Raw genomic sequence first — 14,343 nt, forward strand, 5'->3', positions numbered from 1 at the left:
AGTGTTCATAGGCATTTAATCCTCTCACTAAAGTTAATGTGTGAAATCCTTTCTTTTTTATTCATCACATTCACTATTGACAGTAGGTGAGAACCAAAGCATTTTAACAGCACTTGATGGTGTGTTTACATGTACAGTATGTGTAGATTGTGTGCATACATGTACAGTACTTAGAGGGTATGTGTGTGTGATGCCTTGGCTTGTAAACATAACAACTAACAATGCACATGGTTGGTTTACTTCGCTCCTCTCTTACTTGCCTCCCACTCCACAATTGCACTTTCCTTTCTACCGAACTACACATTTGGAAAACGTTTTAGCAATGTGTCCTCGCTCCCTGGGCCAAGCCCACTAATTCCTACTTCCGTATCTACCACCTGGAAGTTACTACACATAGTTTTCCGCAAAATTATCCGATTAACTTCATATTGCACCATATTGAGTGCATGAAATAGATTGAAATTGGTGGAGGTTTGAAATTGGAGGAGGCTTGAAATTGGTGGAGGTTTGAAATTGGAGGAGGTTTGAAATTGGTGGAGGCTTGAAATTGGTGGAGGTCAAAAGTCGTTTAAGGACAACACAGAAAGTAAAGCTGAGATGAACTTCATAACTTGTATGTAAATCCACTTTAAATATTAAATACAAGAGCATTTCTTCTCTGTGGAGGTCAAAGGTCATTTGAGGTCAATGTCAGAAGTCCAAGTCTCCAGCTTGAACGAACTTCATAATATTTGTGTGTGGATCCACCTTATTGAGTACAAGAACCGTGTTCGCAATTTACAATAACTGTTCTTCATGAACTCCCCTTATTACAGTACATTGAGAATATAACCAAACCGTGTGATCATGATGATGGTGTTACAACAAGCAAGTCCCTTCAAATGGGAGCAGATACTATCAGATTTCTATATAAGTGGTTAAATGTCGGTGAAATATCTAATGTACAACTGGAAAGAATGTTCAGAAATTAATATGATCATAGCCAATTAATGTAGTACTGTTAAGAGAGACCTATCTACAATGCTATAGCAATTAAAATTGTATATAATGGCTGTGTGGCAGTTATTTCACACAGCATCACAGAATTCACAGTTCATGGAGTCATGTGCATTAACAAGTAGGGAAGTGATTGTTATTCTGCTATTTGAGGTCCTATACATACTTTATGTTTACAATACAAAGTTGGCTTCCCTTGTTGCAGTTTCCTTTGTGGTCTAGTCAATAAATGAGCTATTGTACTACATCAGTGTATGCATAAAAGGGAAGGAGACTTTAAACAAACATAACTGTATAGTGCTACACTGTAGGGCAATTCTAGTATTTATACTGTATACCTATGTTACAGTAGTTCTTTCTACATACTGTAGCCCTGCTAAAACTTAAAATTGCATCATTGATTGTTAATGTTCCTGTTAAACAAAAAACCACAGTATGTGGCTGTACTGTAGTTAAAGTATTCAAATTGATTCTTTAACTTGTCTGGAATAAAATATTGTGTAGCGCAAGAATTTATTGAAAGTGTTGTGCTACTTTCCAAGTAACGTTTGTTGTAAATTATGCCCTGAACCTCATGAAATCGATACTGTAGTATATTTCAGGGAGGGAAAACTTGGGCACATGAGGGCATATATATACATGTGTATAGTACTGTCAATACAGTATAGTATGGGAGGTACATTTATCTGTAGTTAAGTCTGTAAGTCCCAGTTTTATTAGATCTTGCACTTACTTGAAATGTTTTGCAACTTTCCGTAGAGTAACATTTTGACATTGCTATCGTCAGACCTTCAATTGCTTGTATCTAGACTAAAACAGCTGTTGTCATCATACTGTACTGTATATGATAGTTAAATAATAGTAGTGTTTGATACTAATGTCACTATCGATCACATAGTATTTAATAAAGAGATTGGTCAGAGAAATGTTACTGTTTTGAGAAAAATTCTGCTGTTACTGACACCTTACTTTTCACGTTTGTCATCTATTTCAGCGAGTGGACGGTTACGAGCAGCGATTGGGAAGACCAACCTCTTAACCACCAAGAAGTTCAAGCAGTTCAGAGGACTCTGTGATGAGCATGTGAGTATGTCCGTATGAACCCTGGACCCTTGCATTTCATAGTATGTCCGTATGGACCCTGGACCCTTGCATGTCAGAGTATGTTCTTGTGGTTACAATCTTTGACAGGAGGAAGGAACATATATGTCATCCTTTGTTCTCGTTTGTAAATTGATGCATAAATTACATAAATTTCCCGTTCAACAATTCCACACCTGGGGTATGTTATATTGGAGATGAGCTTTCTTCATTTAAGTTTAACCACTACTCTGTTGTGAAGTAGGGTTGTCCTGTTTGCAGAGAATTCTCATCAATAGATGTAGGTGGGTCTCTCCTGCTGAATTTCTACTATAGTTTCCAGTGATCCAGGCAACCTTTCTTTCTAACTTCATGAATTCCTCTCAGATAAACACTCCGACATTGAGCATATATATGCACTTCAACATACTGTACACTAGTTAACTCAAAAAAATTTGAATGCAGCCCGGTATATACTGTAAGTATTGTCCAACCTGTCAAGTTTCTGGGAATTCTCTCTCACAATTAGAGTTCTTAACTGGCCTAATTTTTTAATGATTTTCTGATGGTCCAACATGACTACAGTTAATATCCTGTGGAAGTGCAACTAGTTGATTTGCTAGTAGGAGCTCTCAGACAGACCATGCATACAGCACACCAAGATTATCGGCTAACCATTTCTTCCTGTTCAGACAACAACTTCGAAAACTTCCAGGTTGCTCAAGAAACAACATCTTTTTCTTCCCCAAAATTTCCTGCCTATCAGGTCTGTTGACAAGAATCATGGAATAGAAATTATCAAGTAATAGATACTAGGGTACTGTATCTATCTTCTAATACCTACACCATACACGCCAATCATAAAAGCTAAAGGATGTAGAAATATCAGAGAGCTGAGGATACTGTTATAGTATAGTGCTTGCCACATATCTTAGAGTCGAGCCACGTGAGTCATACCGGCTCTACGACTGCAACGTGAGTCCAGCACATTCTGTAGCAATACGTAAACAGGTAGACCTAATTGGTTTTCCCCGGTGTGTGTTGCAACATGCGACGCTGTTGACAAAGTCTTGACGTTTCTTGTCGCTGCAACCCATTCGGAATGCCGGGCGCCGAAGAGTACGGAAACAGCATCTTACAGCGTGCTAAGAATGTCCATAATTTTTGTTGCAATGTTGACATGTGGCACAGTATCTCTTCGGCAGTCATGAATATTTAAAATCTTGAGATATAAAGCATGGTAGATACCTCATCAAAATGGTTTGGTATCTGTATGACTCCCAGAGCGGTCTTAAGTTTGTAAGGTAAAAATCCAACCTATATACTGTAGTATGGGTTGTCCATTGTGAGTATTGTGCCTGAGAATTTACCAAGTACTGTAGCTTTTAGTTACTAATTACTGAAATCCACATGGTTTGCTGGACATAGTCACATTTCATTGAAATTGTTTGGAACCTTAAACAATGAAACAAAATACTGTTCTTGTTTTCTGTAATGTGAAGACAAAGCAAAGTCTTCATGTTGTTGTACGCTAGTGATTTTTTTTTATCTTCCCCTTGCCTGAATCTTCACACAAAATAAATACATTACAAATTGTATTGCGAGGACTGAAAATCTGCAATTTATGCAAAAGGATAATGTTTATTTCATCTCAGTTTAAAAAGTGACAAATGAACTTTGTACAAACAAAAGAGGCAAAAGTTGAAGCAAAACATGGTTGTGTTTTACAAAGAGCAGTGCTGGTACTATCATGAGCAATGAAAGTACAGTGTAAGATTATTATTAGAAATAAGACACAGGAAAAAGTAAGGGAGACATGACTATACCATTGTGTAGGGCATGCATGTGCACATGACTCAAGTGGGAAATTGGAAGTGGACAGTAGCCACATACAGCTCTCCCTTCTGTGTACAGTACAGTACATATTGTACACAGTTGTTAACAGCAGTACAGTTCTGCATTATTAACCATTTCATATAATCCATGTTTTCTGGAAGAATTCAATAAGACATGCAGTAGTACATGGCAATGTCATCAACAAGCAATCCATACACCATATCCATATTTACTTCGTTCCCCACTTACTGTACCTGTCTCCCCACAACCTATGCACCGCATTCTACCGTGTCTAGAGTATAAATCCAAGGTAATCCGGGCGAATTTCGCGAAAATTTTTCTAACTCCGAAAAACACAGTGAGACACTTTGTGGGTAGAAAAATGAAGGAAGGCCATTAGGGCCAGTGAGGGTGTACAGTGTTAAAAGATTACCAGGGCATTCTAGACACGGTAGAATGCGGTGCATAGGTTGTGGGGAGACAGGTAAGTGGGTCACTCGTAAATATATAAACCAGTAAGTTTTATAATATACACCGAGAGTTGATTGCTGCTTGTGGGTGTTTGTGTTGTTTTCCTTCCTGACATTGAATACTGTACAGTACATGATATAAATAGGACACCATGAGCTTGTAAACTGTGGAACCTAAACATGTTAGAATCTGGCCATTATGACTGGCTGTGTGCATTGAACCAAGGTGTGAATCCAGGGAACTGTTAATCTTAACAGTTCCCTTGTGGAAACTTAACAATGCCCTCAGTTGTTTCATTGTTCAAATTGCATCCTTGAATTTGTTTGTGTGTATTTTTTTTATCAAATATCGTTGACTTGTTTCAGTTTTACTGGCGGTAGAGATTGTTAAGCCAGGCAGAGCACCATTTTTTGCATTCCCATCATTAAACATGTACTTTTAATAGGGTTGTGATGTTAAGGATGACAGATGACATCAATAGTAGTGCTGTTGATTGGTCAGCATTAATACTCAAATGTCAAGATTCCAGTACTACAGCTGCCTGCATAGACTGACCAATGTTATAATTAAAACATCACAGTCCACTGATCTTAGCATTCATTTCCAGTTCAGACCTATTGAATATAACTGCATGTAACAGATCGACACACCATTAATTAACCAGAGTCACGGACGGCATATATGTTGTACTACAGTTTGTGCCTCCCCGTGACCACCACATACAGTGGTCATTGGAACATTCAGTTGCCTGCAACCAATTTACTGCAGAGAAGGAACTAAAGAACAAGCAAGAAGCAAGAAATTATGTAGCAGAATTTGACATTTCACTCTGTGCCGATGAATAAAATAACCAACTACCTATTCTTATGGGGCTACAGTATTGGGTGAGATGGAAGGTTTACAATGATAACCCCCCAAAAAAGAAAAAATATGTCGAGCAATGTCGGCTTTTGTGCAGCATGTGCACATGTTTGCACTCCATGAAGTACAACAGGACCTGTGTACTGCATTAAAACAAACTTGATTGTAACAATACAGTTGGTTTGAATAATTTCCATACAACCAATGACTTCCCTTAAATCGCCTACAATAACTGTCAATCAGATTTAAAGTCTGTTTAAAACATTTGTGCACCCCTTAATAAACAAAGAAGGAAAAATTAGAAAAAAACAAAATATTGGAAGAAGACTACAAATTTCAGGCTGGTTTTGATATCAAGTAGTTTGTGTTTGAAATTAACCTCCGCATATATCTCTTTTGAATCATCTAAGTCCTTAACATTATTAATGAATTTGCAGGTGTTATCAATATGGATGTCAAAGTGGCAACATAGTTTTATCTATTCATGAACGTTTAAGTTACGGAGGCGGGAGATTGATTGACCCCCAAGGGGTGACAACTTGTTTGTTATTCTCAAAATGAATATGATGTGAGTAGTGAAACCTGATATTCATCACAAAACACAACCCAACGTGCCTAACACTTACCATGTTATCTTTAATGAGAATTACAGAAAAACAGCACTTCTGTAGAAGTTAGAGTATGGTTTGCAGAACGTGACAAGCCGGATACTGATCATGCAAGGACAGTGGTTGTACGTGTACAAAGTATCACTTTTGAAGGCCACTACGCAAGAGCATTATTTACTTTGAACATTACTGGGTGAAAACTTGTGTCCTTTATGGCACACATGAATCTACACTGTACAGGAGAGACAGTATTGGTCCCTACCAGTGCAGTACAGTACAGTATGCATGTGTTTATTGCTAGAGAAAGGCATACAGTCGCTGATTTTTTTCTACATTCTGTTTTATTTTGTTTATTAAATCAAAAACTAATGTTAATTATCTGCTGTGGACTTTGCTTGCATAATATACAGTACGCTATCCATTAACACTGATAAAAGTACTTCATGATATGGTTGATTGTATTAGGGAGGTGCCTTTAGAGAGATACTAATCTCCTACAAGCTTTGCTTACCTACTATACAGTATGCCAACTTACTTTTACACATTCTATTACACAGGCTCTTTAGTGGATAAGCAGTTTGCTAACAGTTTTATTTTATTTTGATCTATAACACTGATAACAGTACTACATGATATGGTTGATTGTATTAGGGAGGTGCCTGTATAGAGATAGTAATCTCCTACATAGCATTTTGACAGTAGTGTACATAACTTGTTGAAACCATAGGGATTCTTGTCTATCTCTATGTCATTTCATGATGCACAAGGTTTTGTTGGACAGTTACCTTTTGCCGATCAGACACGTTCTACAGGATAGCCTCACAAACTTTCTATAATACACTTAACAAAAACCAGGCAGTTACCTCTGCGCATGTACACATTAAATATCGGCGGCACAGAAATGGGTCTGTTCAGACTTCGTTCATCCTTTCTTCTCTTCACACTAGTGTGATTATATGAGGTGCATAATATATACTGTAGTTTGGCCCTCACTTTCTGGAATGTCTGTTCATTCTTGCTCCTGAAGGTATTTTCACCAGGTCTTTCATCCTTAGTAAAAATTGTCTCTTTCTCTTTCCAAATCCTATTTAGAACCAACACATGGAGGGCAGCAAGGTACCTACCTCTGAGGACCTGGCAGGGTTTTGGGACATGGTGATGATACAGGTGGATGACGTCAAGGCCATGTTTGAGGAGATTGACACAATGAGGAAGAACGACTGGCAGTCTCCTAAGAGGCCATCGCAAGTAAAGGTACCATTAAAATAATAAAAAAAACACTATCTATTTAAATTCTGGAACATTTAGCAATTAATCGACTAAAGCCCTGCAGGATTGAATTATGCATAAGTCACTTAACACCCAGAGTTGCAGTTTCACATCTATGTAGTTCACCTACAGATTGTTTTCAAATGGGGATATTTGGCGGTATGACCTTGACACCCACTCTGCAACTTTGACTTCCCAATGTCTGTCTAAAACCCTGAGAAGTGAACGACTTGTTTTTTTATCTTTTCCCCATTTGTATTCTATTGATGTTCCAAGTTATACTCTGAATTGCAATGTGGTTGACCAGATCAAGTAAAGTACTCAATGGAAAACATGGACAGTTTGAAACGTTATTTTAATACCCTCCTATTTGGATGTGATTTCAAATCATATTTTTATGCCTCATTTGGCACAAAGACATGCAGAATCTATAAAGATATTGTGGGTGGTCTTATGTCATGTTCTAAAACTTCAACCTGAAACACACTATCATATTTCACATGTACCTATTTGCAGCCACCAGAGGTGCGTACCCCAAGTCGAAAGATGAGAACAAAGACTAGACCCAAGGCAACCACCCCAAATACAAAGAACTCGCTGAAAGACGTGGAGAGAGCGGCCAAAGCTAAACAGCAGAGGGAGGAGGCAAGACGTCGGCTCCTCGCTGCGAAGAAGGCCATGCGGAGACGCACACTCAGCGATAGTCTCAGCGACGAGGTCGGTGTGGAGATATATTGTTAATGGTTCGCTTCTAATAGGTCTTCGTTAGGTGTTAATGCAAGTAAAAGCGATTTGGATACCCTGTTTGTCGTCCCATGTCAGTCGCGTTTTCTAGAAGTAATTGTATGTGAGTATAAAGCTCGACTGTCGGCTTTATCACAATTGGTTTTTAATGTATTTTGGGTGTTCTGACATTTCAAATAGCACATGACTAGATGTTGGAATCCAATGGCACTCCCGCCAAGAAGTTCAGGACAGTTCATGCTCAGAACAAACCTGAAGAGGTCCAGCTTTGGATGCCACGAGAAAGAGTGATAACTTAACAAGCCTTACTGTCGGTCGATACACCCACCGTGTTTAAGACACTTGTTAATGTCAAAAATTAAGTTAAATATCAAATGTCAGTTAAATATCATATCAGTCATATTTACCTCTGGGGTAAAGGAGAGAGTGAGAACCGGGCGGGTAAAAACTCACACTTTGTCATGTCATTTGATGTCATTCCTGTAAAGTAGATGATCAGATTTAAAAATACTGGTAGTGACGCATATCTAATGGGAGAAAAAGTCCACATAAGAAATTTACCCAAATTTATGTGCTTGGGTAGTATCAGGAGAATAAATTCTTCAAATTTGTGTCCCTTACTGTGAAGTTTTGTTCCAGTTTACAGTAGATAAGTGGCATGTGAAGAATCTGTTAACTTTTTTATTATGAAGCAGTAAAAAACGTAACGATTAGTGCGTAAACGGCCTCATTGAGGTTAGGGATAGGATTCTGTCCTCCAGGACATTTCCTCAGGTCATTGTAACTAAAGTATCTTTAGGTACAGTGAATTTTTATTATCACATTTATTGCATAGCTGCACACCAAATTACTAGAAAATTTAACAATTTTAATACCAAATGGGTGGCTTGTGCCGACTTAGTCATTATTAAAAGTCAACTCTAATAGCACCTGAAAAGTGTAAACTGTGATCTTGGTTTTTTTACCCTGTCAGTTACTGGTTCTGCAATCATTTATCTAGGTAGTGGCCGTAAACATTTGAGTATAAGTTACATTTAACAGAGACGTCTGGGGTAAGCCAAAATTCTGTGGTTTCAATGCTAATGGACTACAAGCACCGACAAAAAGAAAGTTATTAATAACTTTTACATTGATGTGTGTCTCAGTATCATTTGCCAGATTTTGATATATTGAGAGAGCTAACTTTTTGAGGGGTTCCTGTACACAGTAATTGAACTTTAAAATATAAATGCTTTGATATAGAGTTACACATTAGCTAGCCTCAAAAGTCCTGAATCATCAAAGCACCGTGGACCGTAAATCTCATCTTTCATTTTCGTTGTGGTTCAAACTCCTCTTTCGAAATTTGCTTCCCAGGGACAGTCCCTGGGTATGAACGTGACAAGGTTATCCTCTGTTTAATGGAGACTCAAAGAAAAACTTTCACTTACTGTTCTCTTCATATACAAACTTAAAAAAAAAACAGTCTTTCTTATCTATAATCTTTGAAATGAGTTTCTGTGCATTTTTTAGGAGACAATCAGCAAGGCTTTGTTTCTGTAATTTCTAAGGTGGCCTCCTTAACATAGATAGATTGGTTATTAGTTTATGACTGAATATGATTTTCATAAATCTAATATTAGATGTGAAGTTGTGCGACTAGTTTAAAAGAAATCAGGTATGTACATGGACATCCTCAAAGAACAAAGCTTTGTCTCTCCTATTGTCAAACTTGAACCCCTTTTTATTGACCGCCACCCCTCACTCATCATTCAGCTCATTCCCTTTACTGTTCAAGACCATTAGAGAGATGATTTAATAGCAGGCAGGAATACCCCTCTGGCAATCGTGTGGATATAGTAGCTTTCTCAAAGTAGGAGACCAGATAGGTGCATGTTAAAGGACCATGGGTGTGTTTTGATAAACTGAAATGACCAGAATCAAAATGTAGAAAGCAGAAGAAGAACAGGAAAAAAGAAAGAAAGAGGGGACATGAATGGAAGTCACAGTCAGAAATCTTTCAGGGAAGGGAGGGGGAGGGAGGGGCATGGAAACGGAGAGGGTGGATTCCACTTTGAAAATATGTTTTTGGATTAAAACTGTTCAAAGCCATAGATATTCATTTTCCTAATGAACAAAATAATTTGCTGCCTGCCAATTAAAGGGTACGGAACATTCATGATGATAGCTAGAATTTGAAGTGGTGTGACCGTTTAATTGCTATTTTGATGTTTTAGTATAGACTTGACCTCAAATGATGGCAAGAGTAACTATTTCTGTCCCCGTTTATATTATCGGCCAAAGATAACTTGCCCATGGACAACAGTACTTCATTTCATATTTCCTATGACAATGCAGGCAACTCTTTAAATGTTCCTCTTTTTTTTCTTTTCTTTTTTGTATTAGGTATTTTAAATAAAATGGTATTACAGTATTTCAGGAAAGAGATTTTCTAATCGTCAGTTATTAGACATTCATGCTGTGTGTGTAAGTCAGAAAAGAATCAGAAGTGTATTTAATAAAAGTGAATTGTAAAGTTTCAATTTAAGGGTAGTGGTAATAAAATAAGAGGCTTCATATTGATATTACTTACACCATATTGTGTGAAATGGTTTTTACAAGGTACAACATATACTGTATTATAAGGTGGGTGTGGGGTGGAGTAGGGTGGGAAGGGTGCATAGAGCTACAGTATTGTAGTTAAGAGGACAATGTCAACCCTTCCAGTACAACCACATGATTCAACCCATCCGACTTCAAACCACCAAATCATAAGCATATCATTCCTTCTTGCAAACTTTAAAGGTTTGCTTATTTCGTTCCCTTTATCGCTATATAGTCCTCTGGTACCATTTATATTTGGATGGGTGAAAAGAAGAAGGTAATTTTCAGCCAGCTTGAAACAAATCAGTTTATATCTCATGTAGGAATTTTGACGCTGATAGTGCCATCCTAATTACTCTCTGACCAAAGTTAATGATTTCCAAAAGTACTTTTAAAATGGCTTCAAAAAGACTCTAGTGTGAATCAGAGGTACCCCTCTATTTTCAACACCTTAATTTCTACCGTTAACAAAAGTAGCTTTGCCTGATATTTGGGAAAGGCATTCAAGCAACTGTAAATTGTTCGTCAAGTTCAGGGATGTTTAGAATCCAATGGCATCGGTGCTTTTATCTGGTAGTTGTCTGACAGTATTTGAAAGTAACAGATTTTAAATTTCTCAATTACATATATTTTTCATCTTCTCAGTGGGTAATAGAAACCACATTTACTAAGACTGTTTATTAGAAATCAGTAAATAGTTTACCTAATGAAGGAAGACAACAAAAAAATGAGTAAAACAAAAGCTGGGTGCCTAACCCTTTGTAATTATTAACACAAAGGTTGATAGATTTGATATTAAAAATAATAAGTTAAGTAAAGTTTGGTGACGACAAGCAAACAGCCGAATTATTGTCCCTCACTTTCATGTCTTAATATATTTCCTATTGTGTACATACTGAAACTAAAAGCTTGGATGCCTTTTAGAGAGTATGTTTGTTTAAGTATGTAATGTGCTCCTTTAACTAATATCACTCTTTTTATGTAATGTGCTTCTTTAACTCATATCACTCTTTTGTATTTGTCATTAATACGTCGTCATCATTATGGGGGCGCTGTCTCTTTGCTTGCCCATAAAGCATTAAATTAGGGTTTTTTACGCCATTTTGGCTAGACAATGTAAATATATACACAGCTGAAGGGTCTCCCACATGTGTCGCATGTTAACAGCTGTTAGTGTGTGCTTGTAATATATTGTCACTTCATGTTTTCTCTATTTTTCTTCTTTTTTTTTTTCCCTTTTTTCCTCTTTTTCTTGTAAAAAGATGACTGTAAAAACAAAAGGATCACATTGCTTTTTATATTGCATTGTAGGGTTAGAGAATTGCACTTGTATAAAGTAATAAATAAAGACTAATTAGTAAGACAAAACAAGCAAAAAATAATGTAAAAAAAAAGATTGAAAAAAAAGACAGCAAGCTAAAGCAAGATTCATGCCGTTAACAATTGCTCTGACAGCCATGAACTTTCCAGAGGTCTGCTGAGAAAGTCTGTGGATGGTTGTAAAGCTGATTTTAAGTATTGCTTCGGAAACACAGAGACGAAACCGGAAGGTTTGGTCCAAAAACCGTCAAAAGGATAGGTCCCATGTGGTCAGCTTTTTGGTGATGAAAAAAAAGTGGAAATAAATCTTTATTTACTAAGCTTGGGAAAAAAAGATATAGGAAAGGTTTCATTTCAAGTTTTAAGATTTGATGAAAATTCACCCGTTAGTGAAAGCTCAGAATAATATCGTGGGTGTTTGATATGTACCAGATGTTTTATGATTACCACTTGTCTCTCAAGTAACTGGGAAGATGGAGGGGGGGGGGAGTTGAAACTAGTAGGGTGGAAGTTTTTTCTCTTCAATATGAAGGTTTACAATGTTTTGTCTACAGAAAATCCTTTAAACGTTGAAACCTCTCACCAAAATGGCAAATTAACAGCTTCAAATGGTTGATTTCAATTTTTGATTATCACATTTACCTACAGACATTTTCTGTGTATGCTTAATATGCATAGTTGTAATGTTTGATTGCTGATCATTAAGTGCTTTGCTGTCAAACTTTTAATGTCAAAGCAAGATGAACATATGGTACAAGTAAACATAGTTGCGTGCTGATGTTTTTCTATTCTTTTTATATCATTGGATATTAAAGACACTTGATGAAGAAGTTTCTGGAAACATCCACTTCTGTTAAATGAAGAGGGAATATTATTTGAGCTGTATGGTATCACTAATGTTAGTTTACACTCCATCTGGCATAGCTATGGTACATGGGAGCTGTACCACTATATCAGGCATGAGCCTTTTCAGCGAATTCACGGAATATCCGTGATTTCTTTTCTACCTCGGGGTCAAAAACTATTATCCTAACACACTGTAGCATACGCAAACTGGAGCCTATACCGCAATTTTTGCAAAGTGCCGTGATTTTTTTTTTACCCCAGGCTTATCCCTGATATATAGAGACATGTGCAGAGTCACAGAGGTGTTCAGGCTTATGTACATACATTCCATACTTAATATATGCATTATCAATAAGTGTACAACAGAAAATAACCCACCATTAATTCACGCTGATGCCATGATTCATGATATGGTTATTATATGACAAGATGGCCCTCCTAAGGACTGCACATACTGTAGCCTGTCTAGCATTAGGTTAGGTATTGTGTGACTCTGGGAATGGCCAGCACAAGTTTGTCCTCGAGTGTGCATGAACAGATAGAGAAACGAAATTTGAACACCTGGTGTGAAAAATGATGGTAGACATTTTATTATTTATTGAGAAGAGGATTTAAGTCCATGAAAAAAGTATTAAAATAGAATTTAATACAAACATGGGCAAGCTCCCATACCTCTTCCTCTCTTCAGAAAATCTCCTATGTATATCTATGCTGGTTTGAAGATGCAAGCCATAAGAGGAATCATTAAATAATTTATGATAAAAGTGAATATTATTTTGAGACACATGATGGTTTGATGGTACAGGTATGTGTGGTATTATAATAATATTTGCTTTTTATATAGCATTGAGAATAATTTATTATAAATTAATTACTTTTTAATTAATTATTAATAAATTAATAATTTGTTATTATTATTATACCAGTTGCTTGCAGAGTATGTTTCCAATAGGAGATACAATAATGGGTTAGACTAGTTAGGAAGGTTTATACTGTTTTAACAGATGTCAAAGGTTAAAGTTTACTCTATGACCTTAGTCAATGGTTGAAATATTACTCTATAATGTAGATGATATTGACAGGTTGCCTAATACTGTGAGTTTCCTCTGAGAGTTAATTACTGATTGTAACATCAAATACTCATGTTTTTGATATTGTTCTCGTCTTTATCTATGTAATGTTCACAACTCAAGATGTAATATCTTTGCCAGAAGAGTAACATTAATCACAGTATATATATTTTGAAAAACAAAATAAACTATTAATTTGCATGGGCTGCATTAAACAATACATTGTTTCTTTTATTTGTTTTCAGTTTGACTATATGTTTATTTACATGAAAGTATTAGGGTGTATAGTTTTATGTAAATTGAAGCATTGGGGTGTTTAGTTTTATGTGAATGGAAGCATTGGGGTGTATAGTTTTATGCAAATGGAAGCATTGGGATGTATAGTTTTATGTAAATGGAAGCATTGGGGTGGAAATGGAAGCATTGGTTGGGGTGTATAGTTTTATGTGAATGCCGGAAGCATTGGGGTGTATAGTTTCATGTGAATGGAAGTATTAGGGTGTATAGTTTTATGTATATAGAAGCATTGGGGTGTATAGTTTTATGTATATAGAAGCATTGGGGTGTATAGTTTTATGTCAATGGAAGCATTTGGGTGTATAGTTTTATGCAAATGGAAGCATTGGGATGTATAGTTTTATGCAAATGGAAGCATTGGG

The 14,343-nt window shown here is 36.6% G+C and overlaps 1 protein-coding gene across 1 annotated transcript in view; it reads left to right on the plus strand.

Annotated features, from left to right (window-relative positions):
• The window catches only part of LOC139966232 (uncharacterized), a 33,268-nt gene extending 19,366 nt beyond the window's left edge, over positions 1 to 13,902 (plus strand). The window contains exons 3-5 of the mRNA XM_071969056.1: positions 1,991 to 2,079; positions 6,945 to 7,106; positions 7,638 to 13,902. Of these exons, the coding sequence (XP_071825157.1) occupies positions 1,991 to 2,079; positions 6,945 to 7,106; positions 7,638 to 7,862 (476 nt within the window). The 3' untranslated portion in view covers positions 7,863 to 13,902. The remainder of the gene's footprint in view (positions 1 to 1,990; positions 2,080 to 6,944; positions 7,107 to 7,637) is intronic.
• The last annotated feature ends 441 nt before the right edge of the window (positions 13,903 to 14,343 follow it).

This window comes from Apostichopus japonicus, chromosome 4 (assembly GCF_037975245.1).
Source record: "Apostichopus japonicus isolate 1M-3 chromosome 4, ASM3797524v1, whole genome shotgun sequence".
In the NCBI taxonomy this organism is placed as follows: Eukaryota; Metazoa; Echinodermata; class Holothuroidea; order Aspidochirotida; family Stichopodidae; genus Apostichopus; species Apostichopus japonicus.